This window comes from Monodelphis domestica, chromosome 4 (assembly GCF_027887165.1).
Source record: "Monodelphis domestica isolate mMonDom1 chromosome 4, mMonDom1.pri, whole genome shotgun sequence".
In the NCBI taxonomy this organism is placed as follows: Eukaryota; Metazoa; Chordata; class Mammalia; order Didelphimorphia; family Didelphidae; genus Monodelphis; species Monodelphis domestica.
The window spans coordinates 421,696,067-421,709,495 of NC_077230.1; the positions used below are offsets into that span (position 1 = coordinate 421,696,067).

Genomic DNA, 13,429 nt, shown 5'->3' on the forward strand with positions numbered 1-13,429 from the left:
CAGCCAAGAGTGTGTTGTGGTAGAAAACAAATGGGTAGATTTATTGAGTCCATTTCGACATGGGGGAAGGGCATGAGAACATCCCCCCACCCCAGGAGGGGCTTCCTTTGACGGTCCCCCTCCCCTCCAGGGGAACGGCTCCCAAACCCAAGCCTACCCAAATTAAAAAAATTTTTTTCAAAAAAAGTTACAGTATTTTATAGTCATAGAATCTTAATTATAGAAAAGGGGCAAGGGGGACGTCTTCGGGGAGAGGGGAGAAGGGAGTTCCCTGCAGTGGGGAGAGGTCCTGGTTCCCTGTACCCCCTGGAAGAACCAAACCCCCAAAGGGGGACAGCTAGGGTTCCAGCACAGAAGACTGCCAAGACCCCGCCCTTATCAAAACAAATAAAATCGCCCCTTCCCCCCCAAACAAATATATATATATATATATTTAGGATTTTTTTTCTTTAAAAAATTGAAGGCTTTTAAGGATTAAAGTGAACATTGGGCCCTCAGAGGGGCTCCAGGCAGAGGAGGAACCATCTCCCCTTTCCTCTTCATGTCTTGGAGCTTATTGGTATGTCCCAAGCAGAGGTAGGAGCCCCAAGGGGATGAAAGGAAGAATGGACCAAGGGGGAGGGGGGAAGGAGAGCCCCTGCCTCGAATCTGCATGCCAGGAGGGACTGGTGGGGAGCTGCTGCCTCTTTGGGATTTTCCAAGTGGGCTGAAAGGCCATGGTGTTGGGGAGGCTTCCCCAGCCCTTTCCAAAGGTCGAGACAGGACGGCCTGGGACAGGGCACGATTCCTGGGTCTCCCTGCTCAGGGAGAGCCCCGTTTCCGGAGCTCCTGGACAAAAGCTGAAGGAGAGAACAGATAAGAGCGGACCAGATGAGAAGCCCGAGGCCGCCTCAGAGAGGCACAGACCAGCCTCAGAACCCCTAGCATGGCTAGATGATCCCCACCGTTCTACAGAGAGGGGCAGTCGGGGTACAGTAAGAAGCTGAAACTGCCCATCACTTCTGAGCCCAATGCAGAGCCTTTTGGTCCCAGTCCTGTCCCCCCCCCACCCGGGGTCCCCACTCACCTTCTATTATCTCCTCTTTCACTTTCTGGAGTTCCTTCCTCACTTCCTCCAGCAGTTCCTGTGAGGTGGGAAAAGGGTGCATCAGAAAGCAACCCCCCCAAACCCCAGGCCTACTAAGTCCCTGCACTAGAGGCTCTCCCAGGCCCCCTCTGGCCTCACTCATTCATTCACTTAATCATTCACTCACTCCATTCATTCATTCACTCATTCATTCATTCACTCATTCATTCACTCCATTCATTCACTCATTCATTCACTCCATTCATTCATTCACTCCATTCATTCATTCACTCCATTCATTCATTCATTCATTCATTCATTCACTCCATTCATTCACTCATTCACTCACTCCATTCATTCATTCATTCTCCATTCATTCACTCATTCCATTCATTCACTCATTCCATTCACTCATTCATTCATTCACTCATTCATTCATTCACTCATTCACTCACTCCATTCATTCATTCATTCACTCCATTCATTCATTCACTCATTCATTCACTCCATTCATTCATTCATTCATTCATTCATTCATTCATTCACTCCATTCATTCACTCATTCACTCACTCCATTCATTCATTCATTCTCCATTCATTCACTCATTCCATTCATTCACTCATTCCATTCACTCATTCATTCATTCACTCATTCATTCACTCCATTCATTCATTCACTCCATTCATTCACTCCATTCATTCATTCATTCACTCATTCATTCACTCCATTCATTCATTCATTCATTCACTCATTCATTCACTCCATTCATTCATTCATTCACTCATTCATTCATTCACTCATTCATTCACTCACTCACTCACTCCTATCCGGCTCCCAGAGAACATTCCGTCTGGGGATGGTAGATCAGGCCTCTCCCATACCTGTTTGATCCTGTCTAGGTCAGAGTCCTCGTGGGTGCTGGGAGTTGAGGTAGGGGCCTCACAGCTCGTTACTGATACGGACGACTTCATCCTGGAAGAGTGGAGCAAGCTCTATTATCCCCCTTCCTCAAGCCTATGACGACCAACATTAGCGTGATCCATTTGGGGTGAGGATGGAAATACTGTTTCCCGCTGGGAGAGCCGAGCCCAGAGAGGGGAGGTCCCGGGTTCCACGGTGGCCTCGGACCCTTCCCCCGGGTGACCCTGGACAAGTCACTTGGCCCCTCTGCCTAGTCCTTGTCCTGGAGTCTTAAGTTACCTCAGGGGACTGAAAGTACAGGTGAAAAAGAAAGGACTCTGTGTGTGTGTGTGTGTGTGTGTGTGTGTGTGTGTGAACTCCCGATCTCTCCCCAAGGCTTCTCTGATCTCTCAAAGCACTAAGAACCCCCAGACAGATGGAAGAAGAGAGCAGCTGGGGGGAGCCCTAAACCCGGGAGGTCACCCAGGTGCCGAGGCAAAGGCAGGCTTCAGAGCAGGCTCCCTGTGAGGGCCAGCCCAGGGCCCGTCCTTCCCAGCGGCTCACAGCCGCCCCCCCTCCCAGGGCGTTTTCACTGACCTCGGGAGGGTTGTGCTATTCTTTTCCCACGGTCTCCGAACGGGCTCTGGAAGGTGAAGGGAAAAAAGGGGGGGACAGCCGAGTTGGGGGCTGGAGAAGCCTTAGAAGGGAAGGTCTGCTAGTCTTCTTCCCCTCCTCCCCCAAAGGCTGGCAGCCAGCTGAGAACAAGTGTCAGGGTTCCTCCTCTCAGGTGAACTCACCGTTCTGCGTGGGAATTCTTGACTCCATTTCCTCCTGCTGGGGAAGGGAGACAGAATGAGGGTGGGAAGGGAGAAGGGGCCCCCCTCTTCCTCTCCCCCCTCCCAGTGGGGGAGGGCTGGGCCCAGAGTGCCGCCCCACGGCCCTCACTCACGTTGGCGGGTTCCTCCTTGGCCGGGGGCTTCTCCCCAATCAACGTCGCTTTCCTCCTGTGGCCAGAAGTGGATTATGGGAGCAGAGGTGAGCGCGGCATCTTCCTTGCAGGCTCCCCCCTTCCTGTGTTCTCCATCTCACCCCCGAGTGCCCGAGTGGCCTTTCTTTTTCTTTTAAGAGCCTTCCCCCTCCGCTAAGGACGGCCAGGGCTGGCCATCTGGCTGAGGTGACCTGCCCAGGGCCCCACGTCTAAGACGCAGCCAGATTTGAATCCAGATCCTCCCCACTAGGCCCGGCGCCGCTCTCGCTGCCCTCACTGGGTGCCCCTCTTCTGGGCCTCCGTCTCCCGCAGGGGTGGGAATCGAGGGGTCCAAGTTCCGGCCCGGGGCCCTTTTGGCTTTACGTTCTGGGGGTCGGGGAGTGGGGCCAGGGCCCAGGTCTCACCTCCGGGCCAGCATGGCACTCATTTCCTCCATGAGGCCGCCCCCTGTGCTCCGGGTGCTCTCCGCCTTGGGGGCCGGAGGGGGCCCAGAAGACTCGTCCTGGGGGGAGGCCGGAGGGACGTTGTGAGTGACCCCCCCGGGTGCTGACGGTTAAGAGCAGGGGGGCGTGGCGCGTGACTCGCACAGCCCACAAGGCGTCACCCAGCCCGGGTCTCCTAGGGACACGGCGTCAGCTCCCCCAGTCAGTCACTGGCATCGAGCTCACGAGCACCCACACAATCTCACCTTGCCGACCTTCCTGAGTTTGGCTCCCGCGATGGCCGCAGCCAGGCCTGGGGCGCCCCCGCCTCCCCCACCGGGGCCCTGGGCGGACGGGAGTGGGGGTGCTGGGGGCGGGCCTCCTGCCCCTCCTGCTCCTGAGGGGGGCAGCCCAGGCGGGGGAGGTGGACCGGGGGGAGGAGGGGGCCCAGGAGGGGGCGGGGGTCCCCCAGCTGGGGCTGCCACGGGGGCTCCTGAAACAGAAACAAAAGGATATTTGGGGGTGAAGAGGGGGAGGCAGAAGGGGATCCTCTAAAGCTGAGAAGGAAGAACCCAGAATGTTGGAGGAGGCGGCCAAGGCAGGCCGAGGGACCAGGAGCACCAAAGCCAGAATGGTGTCGGCTGGAAGCCTCTGAGCCGGGCCAGCTCGGACCCTCCCCTCCCCCTCCCCCTCCCGGGAGCCTCACCTGCGTTGGAGACCCGCCGTTCTCTTTCCACCTGTTCCAGATGTTCCAGCTGCTGCCTGCAGGAAAGGGGAGACGGGATGGGAGGGGGCCGCTCGCGGTCACCCCCAGCCTTCAGTTTCTCCAGTTTAATGAGGGGGATTAAAGGGAAGGGGGAGGGGGGCTGGGGATGGGGCTCCACACCCCCGCCCCGGGGGGCCTCCTTTACCTCTTCTGCTGCTCCATCTCTTCGGGTGACGGGCCATTCTGGACGGACCAGGACGAAGGGGGAGGAGGGGGCGGTGGCCCACCTAGAGGGGCGGGCATCCACCTTAGGCCTTCCATCATGCCCACAGAAACCCGAGCTAGCCTCCCGACTCCTGGCCCGTCCCTTCTGCGGACCCCCCTCACCCCCCTTCCCAGTCTTTCTAGGGCCCCACAGCACCGGCCCAAGGATGCTCTCTGGGCCCGTCCCGACCATCTCTAAAGCCTTCCCCGGCGGGGAGAAGGGATTCGTTAAATTAATCACACTTATTTTAAATTAAATTAAATTAGGGAATAAAACAGGTGCAGAGGTGGGGGGACACACAGTAGACAATAACCCTGGCCAAAGGAAGCAACGTTGTGCTGAGGTCACGGAGCTAGAAGACCCCAGTTCGAATGCTGGCTCCGAAACTTTGCACAAGCCCCTTGCCCTTTGGACCCCCTTTCTCTTCTGGGATTAATACCAAGATGGCCTCAGATCCCATAAGCTAATCCGTACCCCCAGCACAGCCCGTGGGATGGCCGGCCTCCCTCCCCCACGCCGTCCACAGAAGGCTCCTCTCCAGACCTCTGGGGACGGGGGACTTCCACCGGACATCACCGTGCGGCCCTTACCTCCTTCTAAGGCCTCCAGGGCATCAGCCATCCCTGCCGCAAACTGAGCTGCATCTTCCTTGCTGCCAAAGTTGAGGCCCCAGACCTGGCGGGCGTCCCGCCACTGGTGGAAATTGGGCGTGGCCTGGTTGTACTTGACACCCCGGACGATGGCACAGTTAATAACAACCTGGTGGGGGAGGGACCGGGTTATGGGGAGTCCCGGCTGCTGCCCAAGGGGAGCCCAGGTCCTCCCCCAAGACCCCGCTCCCCAGTGGGAGTCAGGGCGAAGGGAGGTCAGGTCACCTGCTAGACTGGCTGCTCCCCCAAGGGGAGCCCAGATCCTCCCCCAAGACCCCGCTCCCCAGTGGGAGTAGGGGCGAAGGGAGGCTAGCTAGGGCCAGGAGGTCACCTGCTGATCCGGCTGCATCTTCCGGCCCACAACTCGGAAGGCATTGGTGCTGGGATTGTGGTAGATCTGGACTCTACTGAAGGTCTGCGGCCCCGTCCCGGCCGGTAACCACTTTTTGCTGATGTCATCGTAAACCATCACTGTGGCCCGGCTAGAGCAGACTAGGTTTTCACTGAGGAGAAGAGGGAAGAGACTCAGTGGCCTGCAAGGAACCAGTCCCTTAGGAGAAATCCAAGCCCTCTCTCCTAGCTGATGCCCACAGAGGACCCCCAGCTAGGAGCAGGACCTGAAGGAAGAGAGTGCGGGAGGCTGAGCACCCCCCAGCCTGACTCCACAGCTGGAAAATGAGTACATTGATCTAGAGCTCTCTGAACACCCCTGAAATCCCTCACATCACAGAAGGGGGAGAGTCGAGAGAATATATAGAGGAAGAAAGAAAAAGGGAGGAAGAGAAAAAGAGACAGAGACAGACAGGGAGAGAGATAGAGAGGGAAAGAAACAGAGAGAGAGGAAGAGAGAGAGAGAAGGAAAAGAAAGAGGAGAGAGAGAGAGGAAGGGAGGGAGAGACAGAAAGAGAGACAGAGAGAGAGAGGGAGGGAGGGAGAGAGAGAGAGAAAGAGAGATAGAGACAGAGAAGGAAAAGAAAGAGGAGAGAGAGAGGAAGGGAGGGAGAGACAGAGAGAGAGGGAGGGAGGGAGGGAGAGAGAGAAGAGAGACAGAGAAGGAAAAGAGACAGGAGAGACAGGGAAGAAAAGGAAAGAGACAGGAGAGATAGACAGACAGAGAGGAAGGGAGGGAGACACAGAGAGAGGAGAGAGAGAAGAAAAGGAAAGAGACAGGGAGAGGGAGGGGTGGGGAGGGAGGGAGAGAGAGTACTCTGCTATGCTGGCCTCATTTTCCCAAAAATGTACAGCATGGAAGGTTAAATGGGATAGTCACAAATGCCCCTTCCTGTCTGGATGTTCTATGTCATGGTCCAAATATTTACTCCAAAGGAGGAGACTCAGGCACAGAGACTTAGGCGTGGCACTTTGTTCTCAGCCCCAGATACTGAACCAGGACCCTCTCTCCAGCCTGCATGTTGGTAGAAAAACTACAATTCCCAGAATTCCGTGGAATCCTTCTTTCCCTCAAGGTGTCATGGGAGCCAGCTCCTCCAGACTTCAAAGGGATTAGAGTGCCTTATTAGAGCACCCTGCTATCTGCCCCATCCCCCATGATATGGGGAAGTAGGGAGGCAGGAGCAGTTCCGGAGGAAGGGTGATACTGATCTGGGGTTCTGAAACTCACCTTTTTGTGTGTTACAGAAGGGGAAGGCAGAAGTGGGGCACAGGCAGGAGGAGAATTCAGAGTTAAAAGGGACCCTAGAGAAGGCGCCTGAGGCCCCAAAGCTGAAACAGCAGCCATTCAAGAGCCAGAACTAGAATTCAAAGCAGGGTCGGCCACTTCCCCCACCCCAAGATGTTCCCTCTCTGATCCTGCAGGGATGGCACTGCTCGCCCTCCTCTTCAGCTCCCTAACCCCAAAGAGGGCGAGCCCAAAGGCCCCGAGGCTCTGCCCAGAGGCTGCCAACAGCTGCCAGATGGCTAAGGAGTGGGCCGGGCCCCCAGATTTGTAATTAAGCCCCAGGTGCTCCCCAGCCAGGGGAGGCCTGAGGGGAAGATCCACCCTCCCCAGAAGACAGTCTTGCTTCCAGCCAGAAGCCTGGTGTGGCCAGAGGGGCCGGACCCCACCCCCCGCGCTGCTCAGAGCCAGAGGCAGGGAGGGCCAGAGCTGAAGGTAGGGCCTGGCTCGGTGCCCACACCTGGAGCCCGCACCCACGGGCTGCTGGGGTAAAGGCAGGTCCTAGCACAACACAGGCACCACCCTGCTCTCTGCCCTTCGCCCCTAGTTCCTCCATGGGAGGAGGGGTACACACACCGGAGCCCCACCCATTCCAACTTCAGCTCCAGGACTTCCCAGTGCAGCCTGACCTCTGGCTCCAGGGCCCTTCCACCCTGCCCTTCTGCTCTCTAGTCTCTCCTGGCAGACTCGGCCGCGAAGCTCCCTCTTGACCCTGACACTTTGCACTCTAAGGTCTCTCCCAGGTCGGATGTCTGTGTTTCCACAATAATCCCCGAGCACGGTTTCCCCTTTCTTCACAACACCCCGGGGAGGGCAGGCTCCTGAGCCCCATTTTACAGGTGAAGAAACTGAGACTTCCAGCAGTTCTCAAACCAAACTGGGCGGATTGGATCAGCAAAGCTTGAGGGGATCTTTGGGATCCAGCCCGACCCCCTTCTTTATGAAGGGCACTCGGAGGCCCAGAGAAAGTCACTTGGCCAGTCAAGGCAGAAATCAGCGACTCCAAGAGAACTCTCTGTCCATTAGACCTTGGCAGCGCTCATCCCTCCGTCTTCCCACCCGAAGGGGACCCTCATCACCGGCACCTCCCAAACTACAGGATCAGGGGTGCCCCCCCCAATCCCCCCTTCTCCCCAACGCAGGACGCGTCTCTTCTGAAGATCAGCTCTTGCCACTCCTGTGTGTTTAAACCTTTAGTCTGCGGAGTCGAGTTCAGCCTCCAGCGGCTGCCATTGGACGCTCTCCGCCATCTGGCACTACCCCACATTCCCGGCTTCATCTCATATGACTTCCCTCTGGGCACCCCACCGAGTGCCAAATTGACCTACTCTGGCTAAAGAACACACCCTAAGCTCTCCTATAGTTCTTTGCTCCGGCTGTGCTCCATGCCAACAGGGCCCTCCCTCTCCACCTTTCAATCCCAACTCCAGGCTCCCCCATCTTCCCCCTCAGGCCTCACACGGTTCTGAAATGTTGTATCGTGTGGCAACAGCCTAAGCCAGCTCCGCCAGGGCAGGGGCCGAGAGGATGGGCCACACCTCGGCTGCCCTGCACGGCCAGGCAGCCACAGGGTGCTGCGATGTGGAGCCCAGTGCTAAGGGACCTGGACTCACTGTGCCAATCTCTCTGGACCTCAGTTTCTCTGTTTGTACCAGGGGGTTAGATTTAGAATCCACCCCATCTCTTTCATTTGGCAGATAATAATACCAAGACCCAAAGAAATGGCATGACTTGTCCAAGTCACATAGGCAGCAATTGATAGTCAGCTTTGAACCCAGGTCCTCTGACTGGACAAGTCCCAGAGACTTACTGGTCTTTGAAGATAACTATACAACTGCGGCCACCAATTTTTCATCTGTAAAATGACAGAATTGAATGGGATGACCTCAATGGTCCTGGCACGCTCTCTCTCTCCCTCTTCCTTCTCTCTCTTTCTCTGTCTGTCTCTCCCCCTCTGTCTGTCTCTCTCTCCCCCTCTCCCTTCTTTCTCCTTTTCTCTCTTTCCTTCTCTCTCTTTCTCTGTCTCTCCCCCTCTGTCTGTCTCTCTCTCCCTTCTCTCTCCTTTTCTCTCTTTCCTTCTCTCTCTTTCTCTGTCTCTCTCTCCCCCTCTGTCTCTCTCTCTCTCTCCCTTCTCTCTCCTTTTCTCTTTCCTTCTCTCTCTTTCTGTCTGTCTCTCCCTCTCCCTTCTCTCTCCTTTTCTCTTTCCTTCTCTCTTTCTCTGTCTGTCTCTCTCCTTTTCTCTTTCCTTCTCTCTCTTTCTGTCTGTCTCTCTCTCCCCCTCTCCCTTCTCTCTCTTTCCTTCTCTCTCTTTCTCTGTCTGTCTCTCTCTCCCCCTCTGTCTCTCTCTCTCCCTTCTCTCTCCTTTTCTCTTTCCTTCTCTCTCTTTCTCTGTCTGTCTCTCTCTCCCCCTCTCCCTTCTCTCTCCTTTTCTCTCTTTCTCTGTCTGTCTCTCTCTCCCCCTCTGTCTCTCTCTCTCCCTTCTCTCTCCTTTTCTCTTTCCTTCTCTTTCTGTCTGTCTCTCTGCCTCTCTCTCTCTCTCTCATTTTCTCTCCCTCTCTCTCATTTGCTCTCTCTCCCTCTCATTTTCTCTCTCTCTCTTCCTCTGAATCTCCTTTTTTTCTCTGTCTCCCATCTCCTGCCTTTCCTTCTTTCTCTGTCTCTCACTCACAGAATAGCCCAGTGGACAGATTACTGGCCTTGAAGCCAGAAGACCTGGCTAGGCTCAATTCCAGCCTTGGGTGAGGACAGTGTGACCCTAGGTAGCCCCTCTGGGCCTCAGTTTCCTCATCCTCCATAAAAAAACATGGGAGAGGGACTAGAAGGCATCTGGGAGCCCTTCCAGGGCTGTGAGCCATCATTCAGCACTTTGTCCTCTCATTCTAAGCTCCTTCCCATCAGGAGGAGGAAGTGTCCATGCAGAAGGTGGCTGATCAGCCCCACAGATTATGTGGGAGACAGGATTCTGGCACGCCTCCCTGCTAGTTCCCCTTCCCCTCAAACATGGCCCCAGAGGGCCCTGAGCTGAGCTGGGGGGCCTGCCATTTCCCCAGGGGCTCGGTGGGACTAGGTGCTGGGGGCAGTCTCAGGATGGATCACCGCTTGCCCAAGGCCACCAGACCCAGTCCCAGTGTTCTTCCCACTCATCGGCCCCCTTGCATGGGGTGTAAGGGGCCTGGAACCTGGGGCAGATGCCAGGGCAGGGGGAGGGAGTGTGTGGACAGCATCTGGGTTTCCAGGCTGCGAGGAACCGAACCTTAGAGCTCATGGGAGGCACAGCCTCCGAGATCTGCTTAAGGTCACAGCAGCTGGGGGGTGGCAAGTCAAAGGCGCCCCCTGCCTGTCCTCCCCGACACTAAGCTGCCTCTGCCAGCCATCATCCCTGGGTCCGAGCTGGGAGCAAGGCCCTGAAACCCTCGCGGCCTCAGTTTCCACATCTGTAAAATGGTATTGGGGTGAGCTGGCCGTGGATGCCGAATACCTTCATTTTCAGGCCAAGGATGGAGGGGAGGGGGAAGTGGAGCTGGCGAAGGGGGAGGGCAGCCTCGGCCCTAGCCTTTTACGGTCTCCGGGAGGTGGGGGGGCGGGGACTCGGACATCCGCCTTCTCCGTCTCAGCCCTCCCCACCTCCCTGGTACCAGAGACCGGAAAAGGGGGGAGGAGGAGGGACCTGGGGCAGGAGGTGGGGCGGGGCACGGAAAGGGGAGGGGTCCCGAGCTCCTCCCCAGACTCCAACGAGGGAAGGAAGGCTGAATGGAGACTTATAAGGAGCCAGGGCCGAGCTGCAAAAGGGGGAGGGGGAAGGGGAAATGTTTCTGTCTTCCTGGACCCGGGAGGGGGAGCTGCCTAGCCCGGTTCGGTTCTCCCGGATCCTGAGCTGCCACAGCACTGATCCTCTACCCCGCAGCCTCTCGGGGGCATCTCAGAACCTTGTGCCCCACCCCCGGGCTCAAATCCCCGGCTGGCCCTCCTCGGCCTGCCCCAGGAAATGGGGGGTCTGCGGAGGCCATTCAGACCTTTGGAATGACCTCGGATTTCGGGCTGAGCCCCACGGAACGTTAGAAGAGAACAAATGCTAAGTCAGCTGGAGAGAACGTGAAGCTGGGCTCTTAAAGGCACCCCGCCGAACCCCCTCCCCCGGAAAGTGGTGAAACTAAAGGAAATTGGTATCATAGTCAAACTTTCCCACTACCCCACACAGACTTCCGGCCACAGCGGGGGGTGGGGGGGGTGGGGGACGACCGAGGGAGGAAATTCCCTACCATCCCTCCCCTGGCTCCAGAAAGCCCCACAGCCTGGGAAATCAATAGGAGTCAGCAGAGGTGCTGGAAGCCTGGCCAGGCAGGGGTTAAAGACACCTGGAGTTAAATTCTAGGGTTTGAACCCCAGGGCTGCAGAGCTGGGGAGGGCAGGGGATGTCCGGAAACCCCCTGGGCTGGGAGGAAAAGCGATAGCAAGGTAGCAAGGGGCCCCAGGGGATCTAAAAAGGCCCCGCTCCTCCACCCCCGTCTCTCCCTCACTCCCAGCAGACTCCAGGAGGGTGGTCCTCCACGGAGCAAGTCCGTAGGTCTCCTAGGAGAGGGGCCTGTGACTTTATTTCCCTCTCACACATAATACATATATAAAACCCCCTAACATCTGGATCCCCCCAGGTGAGCAGTTCCCTCCCCCCCACGTGCCCTTTCCCTCCTCCCTTATCCCCTCCCCCATCTAGGGTTCCGAATCTCGCCCTCCGGGACAGGTGAGTCCCAGGAGACAAAAGCAGCCCCCGCCCCTCCTCCATCCCTCCAGCTGTTGGCTTCCTTCCCTGGGGGAACTGGGGGAGGGGTCAGGATTGGGGACTCCAGAGGCCCGCGACCCCTCCAGACAATCTCCCCTAAACCCCCTCAACTCAAGCTACAGCGGGAGGGGGATGTAAACCAGGACCCTCCGCCTTCCAGGAAACTCAGGTGTGTGTTTTGGTGGGGGAGGGGGCGGATGGAGCCCGGGAATGCTCCCCCCACATCTGGGGGCAGACCCGAGCCTTCACTCTGCAGAGGAGCCGGCTAAGAATTCTGAGCTTCCCCAGTCCTGAGGTCAGGCCCCAAGGGTCCCACCACCCAGAAGTTGGGGCTCAGCTTCCGCGGGGGCCCGGGAGACTTAGCAGGGCACAGTCAGGGGCTGGCCCGGAAAACTAAGAAGGACGTTAAGGCGCGATGGGATCCGGTCTCCAAAGGCCAAAGGGAGTAGACGGACCTTTCATCCTTCCCTCCCCCAGGGCATCTCTCTCTCTCACTCACTCACTCTCTTCGTCCAGGCTTCTAAACTAAGGGGACCTTTGGAATTCCCACAATGGGGGGAGGGAGGTGTTCGAGGCAGACTGGGGTCGACCCTGGAATGGAGTGAAGTCCCCCCCCCCCGTCATTTATGCCCAGGTAGGGTGGGGGCACAAGGTGTCTGTCAGCTGCCTTCCGAAGGGTCCCAAGACGGAACTCGATCCCCCCCCCCCCCCATCCCACTATGTGGTTAACGGATCTCGGAGCTCCAGAGCACCGGAGAGGAGATACAATCGGAAGCTCAGGGAAGGAGTTCCCGAAGGGGAAGGGGTAGCGGACCAGCCATCATCAGCCGTGCTCTCCCGGAGGGTCCCTGGTCACCACACCCCTTTCCCCTCCCCCGCCCAGGGTTCAGAGAGACTCCTAGCAAAAGTTGCAGAGGACTGGGCCAGGGGAGATCCCACAGAAATCTTTCCCGCAGCGCTGGGGAAAGGGAGTCCGCCCCTCGCCTCGCCTCCCCTACCCGGAGCGCTCCCCGCCACCCTCCCCCGCCGTCCCCGTAGCCGGCCTCCCCGGATCCCGGCTGGGTCCCCAAGGCCCTCTCGGGCTCCCGGTTCGCAGCCCCCGCCCTAGTGTCTCTCACCTCATGGCGGGGCGCTCGGGGGGCGGGCTGGGCCGCGCTGGGCTCCCGAGCTCCGGGGCTCACCCGGAGACTCCGGGGAAGGAGTAGGGGAGGGGGGGGCCCGGAGCTCTGGGCAGATCTGGGGCCGGAGCCGCCCCACCGAGGGCTGCAGCTTCCTCCTCTGGGGGCAGGGGGAGGGGGCACGACAGGGGCGTGGCCTCGGCGGCCCCGCCCCCTCAACAGTGGGGGGTGTCCGGGCCCTCCCCCCCCGCCCCCGCCCCCCCGTGGGCTCCCCTCCGGCTCGGCTGCGCCTCCCGGGTCAGAGCAGCCGCCGCCGCTGCCGGTCGTTAGAACGTTCCGCTGTCCCTTTCTGGTTACATTTCGTTCCAAGATTCCAACCTGCTTCCCAACCACCCCTGATTCCCCCCGACATCGGGGCGCCCACAATGCCTCGCGCCTTAAAGGTTCCAGGCGGCCAGTGGCCCGGCGGGCTGCCCCTTGCCCTCTCCTTGTAAGCTTCCTTTCCCCACCGGCCAATCTCCCCTCCGCACACTTATTCATAAGTCAGGGTCCTAGGGGCCCCCCCATGGCTCAATCTGGTGTAGATCGAGCCACCCCCCAAATCCCCCTCCCTTTCTCCTCCCTCCACCTGACCTGAACCGGCCCCGCCCCCACTCCTCTAGGGAAGGTGAGGAGGAGGAAGTAGGTGTGGACCAGGATGACTAAGAGACAGACTAAGAGGGCGGGGAAGGGCGGGACGCCTGGCTTCCATCCTGATCCACTCTCCCCCCAGCCAGCGGGCCTCAGTTTCCCCCTCTCCTCCTGCTAAACATCCCCTTTTTTTGCCAGATAGAAGAGGGACGAGAACTAGCGAGTTTGCGT

At 58.1% G+C, this 13,429-nt stretch overlaps 1 protein-coding gene across 2 annotated transcripts; it reads right to left on the reverse strand.

Moving 5' to 3' along the window:
* Positions 1 to 14: 14 nt before the first annotated feature.
* Positions 15 to 13,078, reverse strand: VASP (vasodilator stimulated phosphoprotein). 2 transcript variants are annotated; one of them, XM_056796339.1, is made up of 13 exons: positions 12,569 to 13,078; positions 5,330 to 5,501; positions 4,939 to 5,107; positions 4,289 to 4,370; positions 4,084 to 4,139; positions 3,644 to 3,870; positions 3,360 to 3,457; positions 2,917 to 2,971; positions 2,765 to 2,801; positions 2,565 to 2,610; positions 1,949 to 2,039; positions 1,067 to 1,124; positions 15 to 839 (listed from the first exon to the last, which is right to left on the reverse strand). In XM_056796339.1, exons 1-13 carry the CDS (start codon positions 12,571 to 12,573, stop codon positions 802 to 804), a joined length of 1,134 nt encoding a protein of 377 aa, XP_056652317.1. In that variant the 5' UTR covers positions 12,574 to 13,078; the 3' UTR covers positions 15 to 801. The 2 variants fall into 2 exon arrangements, with proteins under 2 accessions (XP_056652317.1, XP_056652318.1); XM_056796340.1 differs by having other exon boundaries at positions 2,765 to 2,798; positions 12,569 to 13,074.
* Between the last annotated feature and the right edge of the window lie 351 nt (positions 13,079 to 13,429).

Excerpts from the sequence above, each read along its gene's own strand:
- VASP (XM_056796339.1), bottom strand. Across the intron at positions 3,871-4,083 it reads ACGGCGGGTCTCCAACGCAG|GAGCCCCCGTGGCAGCCCCA; the intron begins GTGAGGCTCCCG and ends TTTCTGTTTCAG. Across the intron at positions 1,125-1,948 it reads ACCTAGACAGGATCAAACAG|GAACTGCTGGAGGAAGTGAG; the intron begins GTATGGGAGAGG and ends CCCACCTCACAG.